At 37.4% G+C, this 16353-nt stretch overlaps 1 protein-coding gene across 1 annotated transcript; it reads left to right on the top strand.

The window, feature by feature from the left end:
* The first annotated feature begins 1102 nt into the window (after positions 1-1102).
* LOC144444370 (solute carrier organic anion transporter family member 1B1-like) lies at positions 1103-14191 on the top strand. Its single transcript, XM_078133786.1, has 11 exons — positions 1103-1115; positions 2512-2704; positions 3744-4189; positions 4919-5227; positions 5924-6082; positions 6821-7001; positions 9136-9274; positions 11816-11994; positions 12878-12939; positions 13455-13738; positions 14144-14191. Exons 1-11 carry the CDS (start codon positions 1103-1105, stop codon positions 14189-14191), a joined length of 2013 nt encoding a protein of 670 aa, XP_077989912.1.
* Positions 14192-16353: the final 2162 nt, after the last annotated feature.

Raw genomic sequence — 16353 nt, 5'->3', positions numbered from 1 at the left:
TTTTATTGTAGCTGTTGGACAGTTATATAATAAGCCCAGACAGCTAAATGATATATTATTGCAGCAGCAGTTTCGAGTGATTTCTCTTGTCAATGAATACTAATTTATCACTTGTTACATAAGCAAACAGCACATTCTCAACATTCTTGGCAACTCACTGCATATCACCACACATTGGACATAAAAATGCTAAAGCCTTCTAGTATCCCGTAGGATATTTCACTCTGTCTTGTTATGCGTACAATCGGCACTTGGAATACCTCTTACAATCACGTAGGGCATCATTTAAGCCTGGATGCCAGCTGTGGTGTAACCACAGTCTGGTTAACGTTAACTCTCTCCATTAACACATAAAGTTGTTCATCAATCAGCGAACCCCCAGCTGCTAAAGTGACGTAAACAGTGTATAAGTAGCATCCTGAACTGACAAATATACCACATTTGGACATTACATAACTGTCCCAATACACACTAACCTTATGAGGGACTGTGGTTAGAATTTTGTGATTGATTAGCAACGACATGATATTATTGACTGTGTGGGTGGTTGTGGATGAATTTTAAATTACATCTCAGGACTTATAGAGCTATAGGTTTGACTATACTGTGAGTGAAGGTATAAATCGTAACGATACTGTATAGGAACTAGACTAATCATCATTCTACTGTACAGCACAATCTGATTAAAATCCGATGTTCGTTCATTGCTATTTTACCTTCGTCATTTTGCCTGAATTGACCTTCGTAGTACATGTTTACATTTTTAGCCTGATCGCCTCCTCTACGTAGAGGAGGCGATCAGGCTAAACATGTAAACATGTACCATGTTCAGGCAAAATAACGAAGGTAAAATAGCAATGAACGATTAGCCGACATCTACATCGGATTTTAATCAGATTGCTGTACAGCAGCTCATCTTACAGTTCGGTTCCTCAACTTTGGATAAAGGGAACGTTAGTTAAATGGTCACTGCACTGAAGCTGGATACATGATAGCATAAAAATTCAAATTCAAATAGGAAAATCAGTTGTATTCCACTACAAGAAAATAGCGCCAATGGCATTGTAGCACAACTGTACAGTTTTAATAAATGTTAAGCCACATGCTGATCAATGGTAGGTGTGGGTGTTCATTTGCTGAATGATTATTCAGTTGCCTATCCAGCCCTGTTGTTATCTTTGCAATATACGGGATCGTTTTGGCTGTTGTTAAGGGCGTGTTCTTGTTGCTAGGTATATTTGCATACATTTTTAAATGCTTATTCACTTGTTTATTAATCCCTGTTGTGAAATTTGCAATATATGTGATCATTTAGCTGTTTCTATGGGCATGGTCTTGTTGCTAGGCATATTTACATACACTTTTTGAATGTTTGTTCACTTGTCTAAGAATCTCATTATCTTTGTGAAATACACCACCGTTTTGCTATTGCTATGGGCATGGACATGGTTGCTAGGGAAATTTGCTTGCAATTTTGGAATGTTTACTCACTTGCCTACCAGATGATGTCATGTGACCAAAATATACTGCCATTTGGCTGTTGCTAAGGGCATGGACATGGTTGCTAGGGAAATTTGCTTGCAATTTTTGAATGTTTACTCACTTGCCTACCAGATGAAGATGTTATGTGACCAAATTATACGGCCATTTGGCTGTTGCTAAGGGCGTGGTAATGGTTGCTAGGGCCAATTGTGTCAAAAAGCTTTTGAAGAAAATCTGCAGAATAGCAATTCTAGAAACACCTCACCAAGTTTCAGTCTTATTGACCAAGTCCTTTTTTACCAAAATGTTCACTTTTACACCTAATTTGCATATTATTGATGAAGTCATTATATTCTTAACATTTCTTCATCTATACACCCCAAGATGCAGCCCCTTTAATTTTCAGCCGAAGGATTTTAAAAAATTCCAAAAAGACATATTTTAGCCCTAATTTCCATATTACTGATGGAATCATCATGTCATGAACAAATCTTAATTTACACACAGCTAAGAATATTCCACCAAATATCAGACCAATCTGCCCAGCAGTTTTTGAGTTTAAGTTTTTTGACCAAAAATGACATTTTTTTTACTCATTTTGCTTTGGAGAATTTCCCAACTAGACACCAAAAGTAATATCCCCCACCTAATACCAAGGCAATCGATCTGGCAGTTTTTGACTTTAAGTAGTTTACACACACACACACAAACATACACTACTGAACCTTATAAGTTCAGTTGCGCTAGAAACGAAATCGTAGATCATATGCTGCTCCGAATCCGTATATCCATACATGTTAATGGATATATTTGTGAGACAGCTTCTGTCCTATTTTTCAGATTAAGTAATGGTTTTAGTACTAGTCGTTATGCTGTACAGTGTTGTATTTTTATACAAAGCATGGACAATTAATATGACAAAAGTTACAAGGCAACTAAAACACTTAAAATTAAAGTTCTCGGATTAGAAATATGTCAACATTGTGCTGGCAATTCAATAGTTACAAACGTTGGCTGTTTTTCTTACAGCAAGGAATGATGACAATGGGTTGTCAGATACGAAACCGAGTGATTCTGACGTCATCGAAAGTGAGAGTAGTAGTTGCTGTTGTATCAGAGATATGAGAGTCTTTGTGGCTATCATTTTCTGTGTCAAAACCATCTACCACATAGGATATGCTTCCCTATTTGCTACGTTGACAACGATTGAAAGGAGATATGGGTAAGGAAACAAATAGTTTTCCTATGTTTTCGTTTTAATCTTAGTGTGATACTAACAGTAACTGTACATGTTGCAATTCCATTTATACATCAAACAAGCCAAGTTGGACTCGTTGGAACTTTAAAAAATACCGATTTCATACCCTGGTTTCATGATCACGTCGGGATATTAGTTCTGTTCTACTCAAAATAATTGGGCCTAAAAAATATTGATTCCACCTAGTTTTTCACTGCCGACCCGAGACTTGTTTTTGCGTATTCGAGAGAAAAAAAAATAAAATCGCAAAAAGTCTCACGAGAAATTATGGATGTGGAAACCTATTGTAAAATTGAGCGTAATCGAAACCACGCAATTTTTTTTATTGAGCCTAGTCAATCTGCTCAAAATACCATTGTAATTCACTTATATTATGATTGCGCAGGTACAATACTAGTATTCCAAATATTTTTTCTACTCGGAGGTTATACCGTTACTCGTCGAAATTCGTAGTGACAGGGGCCCATAGGTCACTTGTATTTCCCTTAGGGTTATATCATTACTCGTCGAAATTCGTAGTGATAGCACATAGATTTGAACTGGCTCGATAGATACATACAGAACAGGTATTTGATAAATAATTCCGTAGGTGTTAGCAAGTTTAGGTATGTGTTGTTATATATTTTTCAATGTTATTAAAGTTTAGACTAACAAAATCGAAACAAAACGCTACGGAAAGAAAATATATGTTCGTTTAGAAATTCGTGATTTTGATGAGGGTGTCGGTTTTTGTTTGTTTGTTTGTTTTTTCCTCGAAAATAATACGAAAGTCTGCAGTACGATTTCGTGTGGGTTTTGTGTGCATGGCTTGTATTACTACATTGTGTACTGTACAGACGTCCCTTCTATACATGTATGGATAACTGTTATTGGTAGTTATTCGTGTAGGATATTTTAATTTACTGACACATATTTCACTTGTGTATGTTTTGTTTGTTTGTAACACGGTTTATGATTCCCTGTGCTTGATCCTTATTAAGTTCGTAACAACTTCCCCCCACAGCCTTTCAGCATCTCAACAAGGCTTTCTCGGCAGTGCCTTTGAAATTGGAACTCTGTGTACCCTCCCCTTCATCTCCTATTTTCTCGGAAAGCGGACAAACCATCGTCCACGATGGCTGAGTTTTGGCGTTGCTCTTATGGGGATAGGCTACATCATACTCGCCCTACCACATTTCCTGTCGCAGCCATACCAGTATGATAAAGCTGGTAATTTTTCCCTCGGAGGTGGTAGCCCCGAGCAAGGGCTATGTAGTGCAAGGACAGCTAACGACTCGGAGAATGAAGACTGTACGGAGGAACGCCTTGCCCAGACAAAAGATGGCGAGATGGCGTACATACTCTTTATAATTGGGCAGGTAATCGAAGGTATTGGTTATGGATTTATGTTCAGTTTGTCCTATTCGTACATCGATGATTATTCTGGCAAACGTTCTGCAGTTTATTTAGGTTAGTACACAGTAAAACGTCAGAGTTTTTTCTTGTTTTCTCCTCATTCGTCAATTATTTTAACAATCAACTCAAGCTGAATTTGGCAACTGCATTGAAAGTATGCACGTTTCGCAATTTGTCAGGCCTCAGGCTATCAACGATGATGTCATTATGGACAACGTGTCCAATGGGAATTTTTGTTCCCTACCCTTCCTTTCCTTACTCCTTCACTAGTGACATAGGTGAAACGTCTATCCGTGCGTGGTCTATCATAATATATGTGTCTAGGTGGAGTCTAGTGTAGAGTTCAAAATATATTGTCTGTTGGGTTGTGACTCTCAGTAATGAATGTTGGATAGAGAGTTCTTACAGCTCAATATAGATGGGGTTTTACTGGTCAGCAGTCACATTGGCAGTTACTTCACGACTTAAATATAATACATCACTTGGTGATCAGTTATGTCTCTTGTAGATGTACTATAGTGACTATTTCACATATAGGAAAACATATTGTAATTCTTGTCGCATAGAAACATTGTTGATATTGATTTGTAATTACTCTGTCGTTCATGTTTGTCAGTAGTAATATGTTGTTGTTTTTGTTTCTTTGTTTGTGTCTTTGTTTTGTGTGGTGTGTTTTCGTAAACATAACTCAATAACTTTATGGTTACACCTATCATTATACAATTTTGATTCGTGAATTTCAAATAAGAATGTGAATAACTTTATAATTTTTTTCTTTGCTAGGTCTGATTGATGGCACAATGGGAGTAGGGGCTCCATTGGGGTTTGGTGTAATTACTCCATATTTTCTCACCAAATACGTTGACTTTCATCGCGTAGACCTTTCAGATATTAACATAGACGATACAGACCCTCGCTGGGTTGGAGCATGGTGGATTTCTGTACTAATTTACAGTCCTTTCTTGCTTGCTCTGTCCATTCCGTTATTCTTTTTCCCAAAACAACTGTTACCAATGAATTTCATGAACGATCAAAGAGATAATCAAGAGGAAGGACAGACCGAAGACAGAAACTTCTGGCTTCGCGTTAAAGGTATTTTAACCCTAGAGATTTTGTTATTGAGTTTCGGGGTGATAAGCTATTATGCTGCCAAAGTTGACATAAAGCACTGTTTGGTTGATATTGATTATTTACAACAGCGGAAACCTAGTAGCTTTCTGCCAATTAACAAACTAAAAACTATTATTGCGACATATTGATATACGCTCAGCTAATCATCGGGCGTTTGCATGGCGTTTCTGATGACTTTGATTTGGCACTATACATATTTTGGGATATCCAGTATTTACACCATCTTGATTACAGAGTGACTATATCCACACTGCAAATAAAAGCACCGTCATGACCCACTTGTGTAATCTACCAAAGCGGGGGGACACCCGTAATAGTTTCAGTTTCTTCTGTCTTGGTACACTGAAAGTTTGGTTTACACATGAGTAACTTGGGCTGTTTAAACTTTTAAATATAAACACTATTGTTATCTGGAGCATGTGCAATTTATTCTTTTTCTTTAACTAGCAGGTGGTGCAGATGCAGTGCATTCGATTCGTTATTTTCATTCATTGTCTGCGTGATAGACACGTGTGGATAATTTTAACGACTAAATATAAGAGTTGCAAAAAGATAAATCTGACAACGGTCATCGACAAGTGTGGTCAATATGAATATTTAAAAGGGACGTTGTGGTTGTCCTTAATAATGGATTTTTTGCTATAACTTGCCTTGCAGGTCTTTTCGTAGCAGCCCTTGGGTTGATAAGAAACCCTATATTCATGTTGGCTGCTATTGCTTATACCATCAATGTCCCTGTTGGACTTGGATATTTTTTGCCACGATATTTGCAAAAAGACCTTGGGTACACGGCCAGTATGGCAAACTTGATTGTAGGTGAGTCGAATGGGTAAAATTACACATTGTTGTTCATTTTCATTTAGATCACTGTATGTGTTGAAACCCATTGTTACACGAGTGTGGTTATCTACACGGTTGCATCAAAATTGTGTAATATTGCACTGGTCCAATATTACACGGGTCCAGTGTTGAATTGCATTGGTCCAATGTAACATATAGATATTGCACTGGTCCAAAGCAATTTTAAGACAATACTCGTAACTCTGTAGTATATGCAGCACTCAAAAACATAACGCACATGTCTTGAATATCTAACCCCAAAATTGTATACAGTACAACATGTGATATTTTTTTTGTTTTACGCATTTGTAGGTCTCAAATGTTTAAAATTCGTAAGTAGCCCCCCCCCCCCCAGTAAATTATAGCCGTTCCCTTGGCGATCTGTAAATGTTCCGATAGAGCCCATTTTTAAACAGTACCATGTTTTACAACTGTTAAATTCACTCCCACACACATGCACAAATTTTGTCCAATTAACCTTCCACATTAGCTTGTCTTCAAATGTCTAAGTTACTGCGTCTCTTCAAACAATTGATGTTCCATATATTTTGGAATCACCCCGATTTTAGAATAGACATTAAAAGTATACCCAAACTTTTCTGCAAATTAAATACTTCAGAATCTATGATTATTACATACGATTAGAAAATAAGTGCATACATTGACACAATGGGTACATCATACATGTAAAGTACTACATCTTTTGTCCTTCAGCACTATTGTGGATATTTCCAAACTTTCCGACCGCAGTAGCAACAGGCATATTGATAAAGAAGATGAAATTAAGTATGCTTGGTTTGACAAAGTTCATGTTGATCCTTGTTGCCACCATTATCATTACAAACTCTCTCGCCATAACCATTCCATGTGAAGGGCCGTATTTAGAAGGAACAAGGTAAACAAATTCACCAACACCGGACAAAATCATGAGAAGCGCAGTATGTTTTATTTAGGTAATAATACATAATAGCAGGAGCAATATTATGATATACCCGATATCACATCTTCATTTATCGTATCGCCGTGAGTGCCGTTTCCGCAGTTGTAATTAAGACGAGTGTTACGTTGCGGAAACGGCATGAACGGCGAAAGATACGACGCGACGGGACGAACGAGAAGATATCACGGGTGATAAGGTGTAAACCATTTAATTCGGAAAAGAAAGTGTTCCCCACCAAGAGCGAGAACAAATGTTATCGCTTGACATATGACAGAAAATAAATTGCACCATGGTAAACAATTCACAAGAAACAAATTGGTGCCATACAGGTGTTCCTAGCCGAAACCAAACTTTGGCATAGTTTCCCATGTAAATAATAGGTCTATTTAACAGCTTTGTCAAGACGGTGTCACTTTTGACCGAGTCATCATAATCGTAACGATTTGAAAGCGATTTTAACATATAGCAAATTTTGTATTTGTGTTGCGATTTAAGTATCAACATAATATATCGACCAATTTAGCAAGCACTCAATCGAGTAGGGTCTCGCACGTCTTGCATCAACTTCACATTATTCTTTCATTACTATGATGATACATTATTTTTCATGGGGGATATTCATATTTGTGTATTGAAAGATTGACAAAATATAGTCGTATGCTGATTACGGCAACTTTTGGATAAATTTCCCAATGTTCCTCTTTACCAAAACTAGTGGTCGGATAGGCCTTTAAACATAATATTGCCCTATTATGTGTTATTTATTTCATTGCACGGAACAACTATTGCCACTTAAATGTAGGTGTAACCAAATTTAGAGTTAACATTGTAAAGTAAGCTTGTAGCACTTGACTTATCATGTGATGTAACATTTTTAGCACTACTGAACTGATAAGGCTCAGTAGTGCTAAAGGCATGGTGCGGTGTCTGTCTAGTCTGTCAGTCTCTGTGTATGTGTATGTATGTGGTGTGTGTGTGTGTGTGTGTGGTGGGGGGATGACTTAAACTCAAAAACCACCACACGAACTACCTTGCTATTTTGTGGGCACATTACTTGTGGTGGTTTTTTGGGAAATTGTTCAAAGAAAAATGATAGCTTTACAGGTGTGATATTTGGGTAAAAAATGTTAATTTTGGTCAAAAAATGTAAACTGAAAATCTCATGTGCAGAGTGGGCTGAAATTTGATTGGAACGTTCTTGTAGGTGTGTAGATTGAGAATTGTTCATGACCTGGGGATCTCATCAGTGATATGCAAATCAGGTCTTAAAAATTGTCTTTTAGTCAAAAACCTATAATTTCAAAACTACTGAGGAGATTGAGCTGAAATTTAATGGGGATGCATTGGGGTGTATAGATGAAGAAATATTAAGCACATAGTGATCTCATGAGCAATATGCAAATTAAGTGTACAAATGTGAATTTTGGTCGAAAACTTATAACTCAAATAGTACTTGGTCAGTGAGACTGAATAAACATTAAAAAATGTTTGCAAATGTAAATAACAACAAGACCACGTCCATAGCAACAACCATGGGATGATGGTATATCACAAAGATAACATCAGGGATTCATAGACAAGTTAACGAACATTCAAAAAATGTATGAACATATGCCCAGCGACATGACCATGCCCATAGCAAAAGCCAACCGAGCATGTATATTGCAAATATAACAACAGGGCTGGATAGGCAGCTGGATAATCATTAAGCAAATGAACACCTATACCTAGCATGGTTCAACATGTGGATAAACATTTTTAAAAACTTTACAGTTGTGCTACATTTTTTTAGAATGTCACATGTCTCCGTTATAGTCAATGACAACGTCTATAGCATCAGTAAGATGTTTATAATGATCGCTGTTTCGCAGTTTCCTGCTTCAATGTGACTATGCTACTTCACCACATAGATATATGTTTTGATTCAGGTACCATGATCCCCTGACTGTGTACGTGTTAAGAGTCTTTATCCTGTTATCCTTGACAGTGCAATTATTAGGATTACTGTTAAGTTTATATTTAACCTCACATAATACCAGACTAAAAGTAGCTAGCTTATGTTTCGTCATAAATTATTTTTTGTTAACAGGGATGGACAAACAATGGATTTGTCATGTAATGCACAGTGTGAATGTTCACTGGATCACTATCAACCAGTGTGTGGTTCAAATGGTCTGATGTACTACTCCCCGTGTTATGCAGGGTGCACGAATGCACACAGCGACAAGGTGATTATTTCTAATGTGTGATTGGATATGATTTAAGATATTTATCCATTATATACCCACAAAGACTAAGAGAATTGACTTCACAACAAAGTTAATATGCTATGCAAATTGTTTCAACGCCAGCAAATAAAAAATGTCAGTAGAGTTTAATTTTAGTCTATTTTTTCGTGATTTTCTCATTAATGTAAAATGTTATGGGTATAGATAGTAACTTACAGGCACGTGTAGAGGGTTCTAACCTCTCCCCCCCCCCCCCTCCATTTTCCCCATGTCGGTTTATTTCCTCTACATTAACCGAAAAAATTAACAAGGGCTCAACATGGTTTCTTTTCAGCTTTAGTTGGTGAATACCTCACATCTTCATATTAGTGAAAGATCTAAATAGCACCACCGTCAACCACAGAAGGCAAGGCTCTGTATAAACCATGCGTTTACAAACTCATGAAGGTGTTTAACGTGGAGTATAGTATGTCCAATATGTTGCTTAAAGATAAAACTAGCGTCAATGGCATTATAGCACAACTGTGTATGGCTGTTGCTACATGTATGGGCATGGTCTTTTTGCTAGGCACATTTGGTAACATTTTTGGAATCAATCGTTATTCACTTACCTACCCATGTCAAGTTTCATCTTTGCAATATACATCATCATTTGGCGGTTGCTATCGGTGTGGTCTTGTTGCTAGGCACATTTGCATATATATTTTTTTAATTATTCACTTACCTACCCATCCCTGTTCTCATCTTTGTAATATGCATAATCATTTCACTGTTGCTAAGGGCGTGGTCATGGTTGCTAGGGCCAGTTGTGTCAAAAGGTTTCAACAATAACTGCAGAAAAACATTCCCACCAAGTTTCAGCCCCATTCACCATGTACTTTTGAAGATTTGAGTTTTTGACCAAAATTGAGAGATTTTTACACTTCATTTGCATATCGCCAATGGAATCATCATGTTGTGAATGCCCTTTCATCTACACATCTCTAGATACATCCCCAGTAAATTTCAGCCCAATCTGCTCTGAAGTTTTGGAATTATAGAATTCCACACCTAATTTGCATATCACTTCAGGGATCATCATGTCATGAACAATTCTGAATCTAAACACTCGTAAGAACGCTCCCACCAAATTTCAGCCCCATCTGCTGAGTAGTTTTGGAATGATGTATTTTTAAACAAAACGACACATTCTTCGCCATGATTTGCATATCACTGAATGGATCATGTCACGAACAATTCTTAATATAAACACTCCTGAGATTGTTCCCACCAAATTTCAGACTGGTCTGCTAAGTAATTTTTGAGTTTAGGTTTTTCGACCAACAATCACATCTTTCGACTCAAATGCATATCTCTGATCATTTCTGTTTGAACAATTTCACAACTAAACTCAAAAAGTAATGTCCCCACCAAATACTGAGGCAATCAGCTCAGCAGTTTTTGAGTTTAAGTCATCCACAGACAGACAGACAGACAGACAGACAGACAGACAGACAGACACCCAGACACCGCACCATGCCTATAGCACTCGAACGTCATTAGTTCAGTTGTGCTAACTAGCAACTGAAATCAACATCCCTACCAAATATCAAAATATTCTTCCCAGTGGTTTTTAACTTTTAAAGGTGATTCAAAATGCTCACATTCACTATTGGTACTTTGCTAGACATGTTTGTGAAATGTATACTGGTTTTAAAACTTTAAAAAAGCGTCTGCAAACACCTCAAAATGACCTTTTTTCAGTCAGTTCCCTTCGGATTTACTTCGAGAGTTTTCGGGTATTTCCGGTCCCACCTAGACCACGGGATTTTGTGACGTCATAAGGGGTACTCTTTAGCACGTAGCCTATGACAAGCGTAGTCAACAGGTGAATAAAACTCAACAGCGTTGTGAAAAAATACATTGCTGGTTGTTGTAATAGACATCAGTAAACAAAAACTACAGTGTACATGTCTTATCAACCAACATTTACCGATATTTACTCACACTTTCTGACTAATTGTCTGTGTCTGTGGGTATAAATGCTGATATATTATGTCCCCATATTATGGCAAAATAAATCAAAACGGCTAGACTAGATATACATAAACACTTGTAATGTCGCGTGTTTCACATTCATTGACTTTTATTTATCTGTTTTTTTAAAAGCATTTCCTCACACCCACCAAGAATCATGTTTGTCGACCCAAATTGTGCATCTCGGATGCGATCATTTTCATTTGAACAATTTCCCAACTACATGCCCTAAGTAATGTCCCCACTAGATGCCAAGGCCATAGGTCTGGCAGTTTTTGACTTTAAGTATTTTACACACACACACACACACACACACACACATTTCACCATGACTATAGCACTACTGAACTTCAGTTCAGTTGTGCTAAAAAAGAATCCACATTTCCGATTCAACTGTGGGTAAAGGGACGGGCAAATTCGCCATGGGGCTAAATGTGTGTGGGGGGCAACGCTCCCTGATTACTGAAGTGAGTATATGACACAAGCACGATACAATAATACACGAGTTGTTCTGATTATACTCAGAATTTCACCAACTGTGGATGTATCGAATCTGACATCACAAAGCTGGAGGATACGTTTGCCTATGATGGTTTGTGTGAATCTCCCCTGTGCAAATATTTAGCCGCACTCCTGGCAGTTATGTCAATATTTGCCATCGCCAACAGTGCTACTAGTCTACCCTCAGTCATGATGGCTATGAGGTAAATGTACATACAATCGAATGTCCGACGATGTACGATTCTCGGCTTTATCGAGACATTATCTTAATGACATGAATTGCATTTGGTAAAACAAAAACAATACCAGTTGTATGATTTGTAAACACCTGTAACGTTGATGGTAACAGTAACAGTGGTGTAGAAACTGTAGTGATAGTGGTAGTAAAGGTAGTGCTAACATTATGATGGTAGTACCGATGTTTGTGGTTGTTGTTGTGGTAGTGACGTTTAGATAGTATTGTAGTGTTGATTGCGATGAAGTAGTGGTAGTAGGTATGGTGGTCACGGTGGTTGTTGCGATAGTGGTGGCGGTAGTATGGCGATAGTAGTAATAGAAGTACAACTTATGATAGTAGTACAAAAGGTAGATGTGGTTGTGATGTGTAGTGGTAGTAAGTTGGAAGTATTTAGTAGTGGTGCAGTGGTGTTAACTGATGGTGGTGATAGTAATTATGGTAGTACCTAATATAGTGGTGGTTGTGATTGTGTTAGCAGTGGTGGTAGTGCTAGTAGTTGTGATAGTGCTGGTGGTGTGTTGATGTGTTAGGAACTGTAGAGCTGGTGGTGATAATTAGTCTTATAACAGTGGTGGTGGTGGTGGTGGTGATGGTAGTAGTGATAGAAGTTGTGGTGGTAATAGTAGTCGAGATATATGCTTGTGGTGGAGATGCCAGTGGTGGTGGTGTGGATGGTAGTAGTCCTAGCATACGTAGGTGATACATATTGTTTGAACTAGTAATATTAATAGTGGAATAAATTTAGCAGTAGTATAGTGATAGTTAGTTGTTTTGCGGTATTATAAGTAGCCGTGGTATTTTTGGAGTTCCCAAAGTACCCTTATCCAAATTTTTTGTTAATTCTACAGGTCTGTTCATCCAGATCAGAAGTCCTTTGCAGTGGGAATAAGGTCTACAATCATATCACTGTGTAAGTATCTTTACTCTTAGGCTCAGAATAAACGTCGAAGTAGTGAGCCAGATAACGTACTTCGTACCGAAAAGAGGTAGCAAAAATTGTAATTATGTCGATGCATACAATAAATACGGCGTGGGATAGACGTCAAACCCAATCTGTTGAATTTTAATAGAAAATGATTAGCTTAGAGGGTCCAGTGGCGTATTGTCGTCACGTTTCCATAGAAATGGCAAATGGTGGAATATGGTTTGGAGCACGTATTTCGATATCAGACTTAAGAAGACATGAGAGTATGGGGCGGAACGATTGATGTTCTATATGTACATATCAACCGGGTGACAAGGGTAACTCTAAGGTTCTTAAAAGTTTAGCAGCACATTGAGGAATTAATTCAATGAATACTGTTATGTTTTCATCAACTATTTGATGCATTGGCAGATTTTTATATTCGAAGTCCGACACTTCATGCAATTTTTATCAGGTAATAGTCGAGCAAATGTCAATCTGATTTCAACGTTTTTCCTCAGATTTCTTCATTACACCACTCATTGCTGGCGCACTAATCGACGCAACATGCATCCTGTGGCGGGAAGAGTGTGATGAAAGGGGAGCATGTGCACAGTATGACAACTTCATGTACAGAATGTTATATTTGTCGGCAAGTGCCGCCTTAAGTGGCCTTTCATTTGGAATTCTGATGATCCTCCTGTGTGTTCTGAAGAGACGAAAGGTGAAGGGTGATCCCTCGTCTATGCGTACCTTTAGAGACAAGGACAAAAGCAGCAGTGGCATTCAGTTGAAATCCATCAAGGTAGGTGTATGTTTTCCTTGTGTAATATCTTGTACTTTTTTAAGACCTTTGTTTTTACCTTACCACACATGTAATAAATGTACAGCTTGCCCTGCATATATTCAACAGGTATGGTGCGTCAATACTGTTAAAAGCAAATGTGTGTACTGAAGATATGTGTTTAATGCAAAACTTATTTATGTTAGTTACATACATGTAGAATACAGTGTGTAGACCATTTCCTAAAATAGTTAATTCAAACAATGTTAGTCTGATTATTAGGCAATCATACATATGTCAGTATAAAACTAAAAAAGTAACATAATTATGAAACATAACAGTTACAACTGTTGGAGATATACTAGCATCATACTAGCATATGTACAATGATAATAACTGCTAATGGTATTGGTTTATCTCTTACAGGACACTGGACAGGATAATCTCGGCCATACTTCTAGTATAATTACTTAAGCTGACTGGTTTTCGAAACATGCATAGGAAACAAGCGTATTAGGTTGTTATGAATATAGTAGTAACTATGTGCATGCTATGTTATGTTCTGTCCTGTTAACTACAGAGTGAATGTAAACGTGCGATACTCAAGTCACACCATCACATTTGTGTGTTTCACGTAGGATACAACGATACTTAAATGTGCATGTTCTATACCGTTAGTATATGCATCATACCCAGAAAGCTATCCAAACATCAAAGACAGTGCTTAGCGAATACTACAGTGTATTTAGTCATATAACAATTATGATATAGAGATTTAAACAAAATAAGTTTGATTTCAATTGCTGCGACCACACTTATGGTATCAAATTATTAACTAATCAGTATGATGCGGTTAACAAAAATGTCAAGTTGACGAACACGGGGAAGTACTGCTATCCTAATTACCAATTTTCAGCCTCCTATAAACTGCACAGTGAAATTTTCACATTTTGCAAACTTCTTTCTGTTTGTGTGTTTTCATAGCATATGTAGCATGTTTTCTAGTGTTCTTGAATGTGTTCATCTGGTAGGTATATAGTAGTCCTACATTCTGTCAAAATGGAGAATAGTTGTGAGTGTTGTTTCGCTTGGACAGGTTGACAGGCTTTAGCCTCAGAATGACTGTTTTGCTTGATGTACCACTGAATAGGTGGGATTTGCAGCCAATTATGCAATTACTTAGCATGTGAACTTACCTATGCTTTTCATTAAAGGGACGTGTTCTGGAACGTGTTCGTATATTTTGTCATTTTTGTCTCACAATAAGAAGCAAGGAACACATAGACACAGATCTAGACACATGGACCGACACAAAGCGATCACAGATCACCTTCCCAAACATGCAATAAATCATCGTTCACAAGAGAAAAATATAACAAAAATGTATTTTCAATGTGCCCTATATAATCTCCCAAAATTCACATTGGTTGTCATGAAATAAGATATAAAATATGGAAACAAAATTAAATAAATAAATAAATTGAAAGTAGCAATGTTAATATTTGAATAAGAAGTTGTGTGAAACTCGGCAATTTTAACCTACATGTTCTTCATTACACCATAGTCAAATGGCCTGGTCATGGTCCATAGTTGGCTCGTCCATAAGTTTTCAAGTGACCTATCAGTTCGTGTGAGACCACAGGTAAGTAGTAGTCGCCATCTTGGATCCGTCATATAGAATTACCATAGAAATGTGTATGCTTTCCCACAATCCTTGACGGTATTTTGGGGTGGTTGGTCGTCTCAGCCAATGAGGTACTTAAGGGAGTTACTGTTGGAACCGTGCTACAAACAGCCAACCAAATAAACAAACAACTATGCATTGGTAAATGGAATATCATTTTCAACTCATGAAAAACTATATATCTACCTACCTACCTACCTACATACCTACATACATACATACATACATACATACATACATACATACATACATACATACACACATACACACAATACATACGGGTCTGTATACTTCTGAACTAATGTGCTATGATACTATATATCCTCATCCATACAAGCAACACAAGGGGTGTGACTAGCTGGATCGGGCTGAACGTTCATGCATAACTTTTTCAACCCTAAAAAACACCCAAAATTACGATCTCATGACCAACTTAATGTCGGGTACATGATATACTTTACCCTCACTCACTGATTCGGCCTCTTTCTTGACCTTTCATCGACGAATGTGATCGTGGAATCGATGATTGAAAAATCGGTTTGACCCACCCTCTTCACCAAATATTCATATGTCCTAAGTATAGGAATTTGGAATTCATCCTGACATTTAAATGTCTGGCCTTTTCTGGACTTTCTCAAATAAAAAAAATATCTTTAGATTTTATTGACATTGTTTAACGAGAAGAGGAGAAAATTTCAACTGTAAACATGTAGACAATCAAAGCTTCGTGCTGTAATGTTACCGCCACCCCAGGCACAAGGCCGTGCGTCAATTTAGTGACCTAACGATATCGGTCACATTTGATTGATACCCTAACATACCTGCAGTATTAGCTGGTAGATCAGTTGGAGATTATTTGTCAACAGCAAACAATGACACTTTTACTTGAGGAAAGTAAATACATCACATCGGCATAACAACAGGTGTATTGTTAGCAGACAACGTTGCTGTA

Source organism: Glandiceps talaboti, chromosome 2, assembly GCF_964340395.1.
Source record: "Glandiceps talaboti chromosome 2, keGlaTala1.1, whole genome shotgun sequence".
Lineage (NCBI taxonomy): Eukaryota > Metazoa > Hemichordata > Enteropneusta > Spengelidae > Glandiceps > Glandiceps talaboti.
This window is presented reverse-complemented; position numbering and strand designations above follow the sequence as displayed.